Source organism: Thermobia domestica, chromosome 14 (assembly GCF_964235325.1).
Source record: "Thermobia domestica chromosome 14, izTheDome1.hap1.1, whole genome shotgun sequence".
Classification (NCBI taxonomy): domain Eukaryota; kingdom Metazoa; phylum Arthropoda; class Insecta; order Zygentoma; family Lepismatidae; genus Thermobia; species Thermobia domestica.
The window spans coordinates 150,693,442-150,705,757 of NC_137467.1; the positions used below are offsets into that span (position 1 = coordinate 150,693,442).

Genomic DNA, 12,316 nt, shown 5'->3' on the forward strand with positions numbered 1-12,316 from the left:
GCTCCACGGTCTTCCGCTAATCTATTCGTCTTCATGTACGATTTCTCCGTTTTGATATCTTCTATTAATTGTGGTCTTTTTCGCCCCCTCCTTCTCTTTTCTGCCACCATACCCTCTAACACATCCTTCATGATATAGCTCCTTTTTAGCCAATCTCCCAACCAATAAAATTGTTCTTTTCTTCTCTACCATTTCTAAGACCCTTTCATTCGTTTTCCGCAAGATCACATCCACATTTCGAAGGCTTCCACTCGTTTTCCATTATTTTTGCGTAATGTCCATGTTTCTGACTCATACAGTACTCCACATGAAGCATTTTATGAGTCTTTTTTGTCAAATTTTATCCAATATCCCACAAAATAGTATTTTCTTCCTCCTAAAGGTTTCTTTCGCCATTCCTATTCTTACTTCTACTTCACCTTCACACTTAATATAATCACTAATAATACTATCCAAGTATCGGAAACTAGACTTGTGGTCTATTTGATATCGACCACTTCGTTCCAATCACCATGGCTTTTGTCTTTCTAACATTTATTTTCATCTCATATTCTTCAGAGCCCTTCCTTAGGTTTTCTAACATCTTATTTATGTTCTCTTCAGACTCTGTAACAAGCACTATATCATTTGTAGACCGCATACACCTTATCATTCTACCTCCTACTGAAATGCCATCTTCATTATGTAAGCTCTTTTTCACTATCTCTTCAGTCCTTTAGGGATGGGTGTATCAGTCTTTCTTCAGAGGCAAATAAAGAAGCCTTAAAAGCCACCCAAGCCTATGATTGGATATTGAATGATTTAATTCACACATTAAACATAAATAAGGTTTATCCATCAAGATGTTCTGTTTATTTACTACACACGTCCTCAAAGGGACCATTAGCTATAAGTATATGTGCCACGCCCGTCTCTAGTACTAGTAAAACAATCATTCAAATTGTTAATAAAAATTATCTTCTATACATTAATTGGGCTACCATAAAATATGGTAGAAAACTAACCGTGTCGCTGATATTTCTGTCCGGCCAGCAGGAGACCGGAGTTCATTTCGTGTCACGGCATGGGAGGTAGTAACACTTCTCATCCTATATTTTTCCACTATTTACTATTAATACTTTACTATTTAATACGCTTTTATTAACTTATTATACGATTAATACACTTAATAACTACTCAACAGTGAAACTTGCATAAAACGTTAAATTGGTGTAGAAGAAAAAGATAAAGAATAGGACTGGAGTTCAGTTCCTTGTCAGTTTTCTTATATTTCTAAATGCTATTAATTATTTGCATACTTGCCTTAAATAAAATTATGTTTATTTTTGCAGGTACTAGATATCAAGAAGACAAGTTCAAAGTTACTGTCTGACTTGAAAGGTTATGCTGATCTGCAAAGAGATGTTGACGACTTTTTGGCAGAATTGAAAGAATATCATACAAGTCAATTTGACAACTGGACCAGGGATGTTTTAAATGATATCAACAGCAAGAAACTGAGGTATGTGGTAGCACTATATAATCTTTTTATTTTTTTTAATGCAAGTTCCAGGTGAAACCGAAAGCTGGAAAGTGCAAGAAATTTTCAGAAATCTGAATTTAAATTTTTGATGCGATGATTTAAACAATTTAGTTAAATATTCACAGGTATTTCTTATTACATTTCCCAGTTTGTCTTTAGCACACGTACTATTGTTTGTACAAAATATCCACGTTTTCATCAATGTTCGTTTTCTTGCACTGAAAATTGATAATAATCGTAGTTCGTTAGTGTTAGTATTACATAAAATTTGTTACTATACTGTTATTTGTTGTTGTGCTAATATTTTAAGTACTATCAGTTCATATTTTTTTCCCTTATCTTCCAGCTTGCGAACTGATCTTCCAGTGGTAAAATTTGATAAAGGAAACATGATGCGTGTGAATTACAATCCTCGACTCGTGGGATTGATACGAGAAGTGAGGCAGCTAAGTGTGTTAGGATATAAAATTCCTTCTAAGATCGTAGAGGTCACTGAGTTAGCCAAAAAGTTCATGAGACAAGCGAAATCTTTGGATCAGGTACGTACATACTGGAAAGAGCGTTCTATAGTTCAAGACTTGTAAAAACAGAATACAAATACAAGGTGTTCCAAACTGTCCTATCCAATTTTGATCGGTATAAGTCAGAAATTGGGATAGGTAGAAAGGTGCGGTTTATGGCATAATATTCACACATACCAAAAGTTTTGCTTTATACCAACACTTCCAACAAACTTCTCTTCTCTAGTTTCTTTTGTTTTTGTTTGTTTCTTTGCAGGTGAGACATTGACGAAATTGGCCGTCCCTAGAAGATGGCACAGTGCGTCAAATGGTGGATAGAGACCAAGTCTGCCACCCAGATCCAGCGAAACTTCCGGGCGCTTTACAACGCACATCCTCATCACATCCGACTATCCGGCAGTGGTACACGAGATTCAATGAAACCGGAAGTATCATGAAGAGGACGAGTTCTGGACGTTCAAGCACGAGTGAAGCAGATATGAAACGGTCTAACAGACATTTCTCCGGAGCCCAACCAAATCAGTCCATAACCGTCTTGACAGTTGCAGTTACCAACGACCGCAGTGTACAGTGTGCTTCACACGTGACTGAAACTGCATGCCTAGAAGTTGCAACTGCTGCATGCTTTTCAACCTGATGAGCAGGCGCAAATCATTTACAATTAAAATTCTGAATCGTGTTGACGAGGAAATGAAATGAAATGAAATCTTTGAGTTTTACGTCCCACGATTATGCCGGTTAGGCTAAAGGAGACGGCGTATTGACGAGGACTCAAGACTTTCTGACAAAGGTGTTGTTCCCGGACGAAGCATGCTTTCATGTATGTCTGGAATAGTTAACCGACACAGTGTGCGGGTATAGGGCTTGGAGAACCCCAACGTAAACCGGGAAATTGTGGACGACAATGATGTGGTCTGCTTCATGACCGTGTGGTGGGACCGTTTTCTTTGCAGAGACGTCAACCACCATCACTGTTCATGTGGCCATGTTTGAAGAGTTTGCATTTCCACAGGTCGACCACATGCAAGCTGACACCTTGCTGCAGCAGGGTGGTGCCCTTCTTCACTGGACTGCGATCGTTGAGAAGGCTTTGGACGACACATTTCCAGGTCACTGAATTGGTCGAGGAAAACTCATTGCGTGGCCCCCTCCAGATTTTGTCTTTGGGGCTTTGAGGAGGATGTGGACTACAAGACCCCAGTGCGTGATCTGCAGAAACTGCTAGCTCGCATCAGTGCAGCACTTGAACCCACCACGGAGAACTTGCTAGACCGAGCGTGGGAGAAACTGGAATATCGCTTATATATCCTGCGTACTACAGATGGCGTACACATTGAATTCTGTTAAACGGCTGCTAAATCTTTAGATTGTGTGAACTTATTCCCCAAACCGCACCTTTCTATCTATCCCAGTTTTTGACTTATACGCGATCAAAGTTGGAAAGATCATTTTGGAATACCATGTATAGTATACAGTGTGGTTCGTATCACACATGGAAGAATATAAAGTATCTCTGTACACACCATAGAATCAGATAAATGGGTTACTTCCGTCCGTTAATAGAATCAGATAAATCAAGGGTTACTTCTGTCCGTTAATAGAATCAGATAAATTATGGGTTACTTCCGTCCGTTAATACAATCAGATATATCAAGGGTTACTTCCGTCCGTTAATAGAATCATAAATCAAGGGTTACTTCCGTCCGTTACTAGAATCATAAATCAAGGGTTACTTCCGTCCGTTACTAATACAACACTCCACTACTTAACCCAATTGTTACAGAAATTGCTGTTCTGCTGCATCTTTCAGTTTCCGAAATGAACTTGAATCATTGCACCTTTATACACCTTTTTATCAGCCCAATGTTATGAAAGTTACAGGGGGTAGATCTAGACTATATGAGGATATTCCAGTATCTTCCATTTGAAGGGCTATAATGTTTTCCCTGGAACATTTAGATATTCAATAAAGATAGATCGTGATTAACTTTGCATTCAATAAGTAAAGAAAGCGTAATCAGTTTTATATTCAACAGAGATATAAATATTACTTTTTCCAATTTGACTCTAGATTTTGAAGTTTTTTTTTTTTTTTTTTAATTACTGATATACAATTTTAATATGAAATTTAATTTTCCATGACAATATAATATTCGCGTAGGTTGTTTCATCTGTAATGTTCTTTCTCTTTAACAAAGTTCGCAATTGTTCTTTTAGTTTCCCTGGAAACGCGGTGATTATCATTTGTTTTGCTATTTTATCAGTCCAATTATTTAACCGTACACAGTCATCATATTCATCAAAGAACTGCTGTATCGTGATTTTGTGGGGTTTAAATTTCGGAACTGGATAATGGGAATTGTATACATTAACAATAGGATTTTGAGCTCCCTGACCTTCACTGTGTTGTCCCTGCATTTTCTTAGACTTATTGTATTTCCGTTTTAGGGGAGGGATTTTTACTTTTATTGGAATCTTTTTGTATCTTAACGTTCTAAATTGTCCGTCTGAATGTTCTGTATCACTGCTGGAAGTATTATTCATATCCTATATACGAACAGAAAATAAACCTTCTCATTGCGGCTAATTTTGCAACCTAAGCAAAGTACACTGACCATTAGTTTGTAAATGCAGCAAATTCCTATATGACAACAAGAAACTTGGTGTATTGTCCGTTTCTTTAGTAACAAGAGAAAATGAATCTCGCAAGACTATATAGCATTATAACAACTGACGTCTGTAATTTCAGCATACTATGAGAGAGAGAAAAAAAAACATGAAACTCCTTTTACTCAACTTGACAAACTGATGTTATCGTCTAAATAATTTAAACTACGCGTGATACGCTTCATTCCCATATGTATGAGGCATCGGAATCAAGCATGGTGTATCTAATTTAATGTAACTTGAATGGCCTATAAAATAAGCGAGATCTCCGAAATCGAAACATATGTGGTAAATGACCACAATCTAATTAATGTTGTCCGGAATCTTAATTTTACCCATAAATGGATAAAACCGGATGCTTCCACCATAACGTGTGCTACAAATTTCTAACCGGAATGATTTAGTATCTTGGAAACTTTTTATATTTGGGGGCAGAGCGTAGCTCATCTGAAATTTGTAACACCGTGTATTTAGACAACTCGAGGATGAATTTAACAAATCGTCTTAGGATAAGAAATGAAATACTCAATTACTTTTGGATATTTTCGACATCACACCACAAGCTATTAGGATTCGAAATGGTCTTAATTATAGAAATCTACTACATCGTAATGGCACAGAAACTTAACCATTATGGTTATCTAACATCGCAAATAGATGTAGTACTCACAGGTAGTTCAGCTCAGTTCAACTCCAAACGATGTCCTTCCACTCTCCAATCTTAATTACAACTCCCCGATTCTCGTCTCCGTCCTCAACCAGCACAACCCCTTTCCGGGATTCAGGTGCTTCCTGGTTGTGGCGAAGAGCTTAGCTCAGGTCTCTTTCTGCAATCTCTTACTTCCTTATTTCCGTATAGGAAAACTTCTATGCAGTATAGGAAAACTTCTATGCAGCAGTCTTTTCTAAGCAGTATGACTATAACTTCCTTGTTTTATAATAAACAACATAAATTAGACAAACACATGTAAGGATTTTGGGTACTTTACAATATTTCGAAATTTCTTCCTTAATCGAAACCTAGCAACAAATTGTGATTATTGATCAATTTGCATCAAAAACAATTATTATGCATCTAACAAAGCTTTTTAACAATTGTTAATATAAAATCCAGCTTATCAAAACATCAAAATATGTAAACGAATGTACAAAATATCAAATAAATAAGTCATTTTCCTACCTACACAAGATAAAATCACCAGAACGGATTTGATATTACCTGTACAGGGAGTAGTATATATAAACTATTTTTGTTAGAGTAAAAACACCTCATGAAGTTCCTTTCCAGGTGGTATAGTGCCAAGGACCGACGAGACGTTACCACGTTGGATAGAAATAGATATGTGCTGTATTAGATAAGATATGGAGTGAACTTCGCCGGAAATACAAGAAATGCGTCTTCCTACCTCCCTAATGAATTCAAGACTTCTTACATCCCAAGCACCACTGGTTTCAATAGCGATTGGAGTGAAAACAAAACTTTCGAGAAGGTTGTTGTATTTTCTTTGCTTTTCAGCTTCTCTGCGATTAGCAACATCTCCAGCGTTCATTACAGATAGAGGGAGACTTGAGTGAGCCTAGGTATTATCGCATGTAAAGTCCCATAATAAGCGCTTACCTCTCATCCATGGAACCAATGCCATGCCATCGGGTCACTTTCCATCCGAACGACAGCAACCAGAAAGTTCCCGTATTGAAGGAATTCCTGCAGTATTAAGGGCTCGTCGTATATCATCATTAACGCAGGAATGTCGAACGTATCTACCAGCGTTCTTCATGCATGAAAGGCCATGCAGGCCACGTTAGTTAACTTGATCTCCGCAACCCCGCCAAGTGAACTTTGTGATGGACAAACACCGCGTGCGTGGGTTTTCTTGAGGTTCTTCTGTTTCCTCCCACTTTCTTCATTCCACCATTTCATTCATTACTCATCATCACCGTCTTCTTTAGCCTAACCGGCATAAGCGTGGGACGTAAACCTCAAAGATTTCATTTCATTTTTGATCTCCGCAAGCTGGAAACCGATGAGGCTCACGACTATTTAATTTTACATTCAACAAGCAAAGCATAATTAATTTTACATTCACCACAGATATAATTAATTACTAATTTTACATTTAACGGGTAAAGCACATTTAATTTTACGTTCAACAGAGGCAGATCATATTTAATTTTACGTTGAAAGTTAAAGGACAATTAAATTTACATTCGGCAGGTAAAACATAATTAGCAACTGACCACAGTGGGTATTAAGGGGGTAAAAAAATTTAATGCAAAGCGTAACTATTTTTACATTCAACAGGTAATGTGTAACGACTTTGCCATTCGGTAGCAAGCGAGCGTTTTCAATTTTACATTCTACCGGTAACCAATTTGTATTTAACTTAAGGGGACAAGTGCAAATAGTTTTACATTCAACAAGTAGAGAGCATTTCATAATTCAAATCTGACCACAAAATTTTGTCATTAATAAATGTTTATGTATGTTTTTTTTTTTTTTTTTCAGGTGTTTCCGATTTATATCCCATTTATATTATCTTGAATTATATACGAGGGTCAGTCAAAAAGTTATTTGCACTGCTTCAGAAAATAAAACAGATTGGAAATTTTACAATAACTTTATTTGTATCGACAAGTTCTATTCATAGTCTACTTTTCAACGTAATTACCTCCATTATTTAAGCATTTGTCAAGGCGTGGTACAAGTTTTTCTATGCCTTCTGCAAAGAAATCCTATCCAACGCCCGATAACCATTCTTGGGCTGCAGCTTTCACAATGAAATGGAATGAAATGAAATCTTTCAGTTTTACGTCCCACGGATATGCCGGCTAGGCTAAAGGAGACGATGATTTTGAAAAATGAATGAATATGACAGAATGAAGAAAGTGGGAGGAAACAGTAGAAGCCCGAGAAAATCCACGCACACGGTGTTTGTCCATTACAAAGTTCACTTTGCGCGAGCTGGGATCAAACCAAGGACCCCATGTACCAGAGGTGAACCCTCTACCACTGAGCCACCGCGGCCCCTTACTGCAGCTTTCACCTCGTCGTCCAAGTGGTATCGTCACTTTGAAAGTTCGTCTATTGTTATGCGTCTGTTTGCAAGAATGCATTCATTCACACGAGCAGCGATTTCTGGATTTGTCGCAGTTGATTGTCTTCCCTCGTGCTCAGCATCGTCAATATCTGTACGTTCGTTCTCAAACATATTGCACTACTTCGCGATAGCTTGACGTGACATTGCATTTTCATCATACATTTCATGTACCTGCCAATAAATGTCAGTGCGGTTACACCTTTTCGGAAAAAAAAAAACGAATCACTGCACGCATTTCCAATTTGAACGCAACTTGCAGCTGTCGAGACATGTTTACGACTGATTATCAGAACACCTCCACTTGCCTCGTGAAAACCGTATTGTCACACAGTTTCATCAAAGTAGCCTTTGACCGAAAATATTTACGAAGGAGTGCAACTAACTTTCTGACTGACCCACGTATATTTCTTTCTATAACTGATTAGATATTCGTGAGATGTTATCCCTAAGATTACATTTAATACTTTCTAGGAAATTAGATCAGAATAGTGCAGTTTGTAACTTCTTGACAACAGTAAACTCGTAAATCAAGGTTTTAATAATTATTATTTCTTCTGATTTTAGGTTGCTAATTTCCACAATACGATTGGCGACCGAATGATTCCATCTCAAAGACCGATGATGTTGGAGGCAGCACGTGAACTTGCTCTTCTTGTACAGGAACAAAATGGCGTCACATGGAGTGACACCGAAGCTGTGGATCAGTATATTGGACGCCTTCAAACTGTAGTGGAAAGGCTATCGAGGGAGAATAATAAATTAGCAAATTACCACAGACAAGTTACAGAAAAGGTTGTTTGTTTGTTTGCTTGTTAATTAATTAGTAAACTTCCAATATAGTTAACTAGCGTCAATTACCCGCTTCCCTGGGTTAAGAAAAAATAGTAATATGCTTTGTTAGTCAGACACTTTTTACTATTACTGAAGCGCTGTCTGATATCGGTCATTTTCGATCATTTTTATATACAGTATATCTCCGTCCCCCTTTTCCTCTCCCAAGTTGCGGGGCTGAATTTGGATTTAGACGGCATCGGAAGTGTTATTGTTCATCTGAGCGATTCCGAAAAATATGGATTCGACACTAATATCGGCCATTTTCGATCATTTTTATTTATCTTCCCGCTCCTCAAGTTGGACCATCAAAGTGAAATGATTTAAAAAAAAAAAAAAATCCAGGCCCGAGTCTCATCCATGTTGAAAATTTGATGGAGATCGGTCGGGTGGTTCCAGAGATATTAAGTTACAAATATAGTCACTTTCATTTATATATATATATATAGCCACTTTACACTACAAACACACACACTCACACCACAAATCAACAAACTTAAAAAATTGACCAGGATCTAAAGATACTCTCGGTACCTTTTCGTGTGGGTTGGAGGAGAAATCTGAAAATAGTTTGTCAAAATATGGCCAAGAGAGACAGAGTCCTCCTTTTACAAAGGGAGAACAGTAGTGATTCGCCTGCGGCTGATTAACAAACAGCGTACCTTAAGGTTAGATTGGAAAAAGGAGTAGGGAAGATTGCTCATTCAATTGGCTTTCATTAATTTATTGTGCTGTCTTTCGTAAGAATACGATTGTTCTTCGTAAATTGACGGGCTAGAATATTAGTATTGTAAAGTTTTGTTTGTGTCGGTGTTGGTAGAGCAAATTACAGTCCGGAATCATTTTCTTCCACTACCAGTTTTATTACAAAATTCTGCTATAATACAAAAATAGATAGAAATTGTCTAATGTTTAGGTGAAGTAGGTGTCCCTTCGACCTGATGGTCTCGGGAAGGAATTCTCAGTAAGCGAGCTACGTGAAGAGGAGTAGGACACTCAATTCTCGACGGCAAGCAGAGAGGGGTTAGAGTACTAACAAGATAGGCCAGTGTTGTGATAAGGAATGTCTCAATGCTCTATTACAAGCAGATATATATATATATATAAGGTTCCCGCAAAGCTCCATTGCAAGCCAAGAAAGGGGATTTGACCGGTCGAAACTGATGTCAGTCATGGAAATCTCGGTTATATAGATGCTCCAGGTGAGGCGGTGGCGCTGTTGTTCCTCCGATGTCACGTGACCGTAGTAGAGCGCACATGGTTGATGTTTATAAATAGAATCACATGTTGAGTGTTTGTAAACACAACGATGCGGGATATTACAGTACACAAAGGGTACTTACTGTGCACAGAGAGTACACAAGGTGACAGTAGTAATTCTTTCCTACATTGGTACTACCCAGAATCCGCATTTCTTCCATTGGTTTATGCAACTGTATATACGTATTTTGTATAAATCAACAGGTTAGCTAAGGTGTCATGATGTCACCTCAGTAATCAACATGTTATCATCTGAGAAGCGCTTGCCTTTCAAATAAAACTTAATGAAAGGAAAGAAGTACAAACATAACATCTCGTCCCGTTTAAATAGGCTAAAGGAGACGGATCATTAATGATAATGAATAATTGTGGAAAAAAAATGGTGGAATGAGAGTGTGAAATGAGGCGGAAGAAGTTCGAGGAAATTCACATGCTTCGAGATCGAATCAGTGACCCCTACTACCAGAGGTGAACGATCTTGAATTGCGCCGCCGTGCTCCATCAAATAGAAGTAATAGCAAGCAAGATCCCACAGTAAGATTTGTGTTTAAAGAATAGTAATGATATTACTTGTAAAATCTAATGGTAAAAGAAAGACATTTGAAAGGATAATTTGCCTTTGTGGTCTCTGGATGCGAAAGTTAAGCACTGATTTGCAGGGATGAATAGAAAGTTTCAGATAGAAATGCCTAATAAAAACGAAACGTCGTTCGCGTATAATTTCTGCTATGAAAGCTTTTTGGAGAGATCTATGAGCTATATAAAAAGACAGGAGGATAATATAAAACTGGAAAGTGGATAAGAATGATCGTAACTAAATCGTCTTCGCACATGATAAGATGATGTGCCGGCTTTTGTTTTTTATGGTATCAAACCAATGGTCTACTGAAATCAAAGCATCACATGCATTGCTCGAGAGATATGAGATGTTTGTTTGTAGTAGAGATTTGGCGTCATTATATACCATCTAGGCTATATGAGGCATGAACATACGGTTTTGAAGGTGTAATCTGAACAACTGGAATGCGTTCAAATAATGTAATGCTATCCACCGGGAATGGAACTTCAGACTTTATTCACCAGATGCGTACGTGCTAACGACTAGACAAGCTTGGAGGGTTATATATGCAAAGGTTTGGATCACATCTGGAGACACCAAACTAAGAGTCTGTAATTTTGTTCAGGCATCAGCTGAATTTTATTAATTTACTAGCAGGACGCCTGTTTTTTTCACGGCAAGAAAAAGATTTTGTTTGATGGAAGTTTAATTTGACTTGAATTACATAAGTGCTCATCCCCCTTCATCCCCCAAAATTTCATTTCCTCCTGTAGGGATGGCAAAATATCTCTCGCCTTTAGCTTGGAGTACATGGTGAATATTTCTACAAAATATTAATGCTTGCCTTTCACTGGGGAATATCTTGAGAAAACCTGTGCCGTTAGGATGTTGGATGTGCTTTAAAAAGATGGTATTGATCTAAGGTGCATATTTTAGAATTTCCATAGACAATTCATGGCCGTGATGGGAAACATGGAATATACGAGAACTACAGACGACATTTATGACCTTTTGTGGCCTCGGGTATTTTGCTTATTACAAAGGCCAACCGTTTTTTCATGAATTAGTTTTTCATACCTCGAAATTTTGTGGGGAGATTGTGTACAGGAAGGTTATATTACTATGACCAGTTGAAATCCACTTATTGCTTTACCAGAAGTAACGAAAAAAAAAATCGTAGAATGTTGAACGATTTTTCTTCACTTAGCGATTGGCGTGAAACTGTTGGTAAGTGTAACTGTGAGAACTTATTAAGCGTATGCAAAACATTTCAATAATAATACAACGTAGTATAATGACTCACCTGTAATATACTTTCAGTATATATTTTTTAATCTATATTTCAATTGAACTATCGCTCAATTTTTCTCGGGGCAAAGGGCTTAAATTATTTCCCTATGTAGATCTTCAGTGGTTGTTACAACTAACAGTAGTATGTAATAAAGAGTTTATTATTATTATTATGCGTTCTTATATTAGATATTCACATGCAGTTTTTTTTATTTTTATTTTATTAGTTTTCAGTATGAAGTGGGTTCGATTCCTGCTTAAACTCTTAATTGTAAGAAACATTTTCTAGATTTTTAACAACTTGAGGAACTAAATTGAGACATAATTACAGATATTCACTTAAACTAATGTTGGTATACGTCTGTCATTTAGCAATTGCCATAGTTTTCAGTGGCAACTCCCACCTCCTCTAATGGCGTTTTCTTAAATTATCTAATGTACTCTCATCACATTACGTAGTATCCATCGTTATGATATAAAAGTATCAAAACAGAAAACGTTTCTTCTAATAATAAAAACTCCCTAGAGGAAAATGAAAGTTTTCATTAAAAGTTTGGGCAATTACTAA

General features: G+C 37.3%; 1 protein-coding gene across 2 annotated transcripts in view; it reads left to right on the plus strand.

The window, feature by feature from the left end:
* btv (dynein cytoplasmic heavy chain beethoven) overlaps window positions 1–12,316 on the plus strand; it is a 437,347-nt gene that overhangs the window by 57,695 nt on the left and 367,336 nt on the right. For both annotated transcript variants that reach the window (XM_081739028.1, XM_081739029.1), the window contains exons 13-15: window positions 1,332–1,501; window positions 1,869–2,061; window positions 8,373–8,600. In XM_081739028.1, coding sequence (XP_081595154.1) covers window positions 1,332–1,501; window positions 1,869–2,061; window positions 8,373–8,600 — 591 coding nt within the window. The remainder of the gene's footprint in view (window positions 1–1,331; window positions 1,502–1,868; window positions 2,062–8,372; window positions 8,601–12,316) is intronic.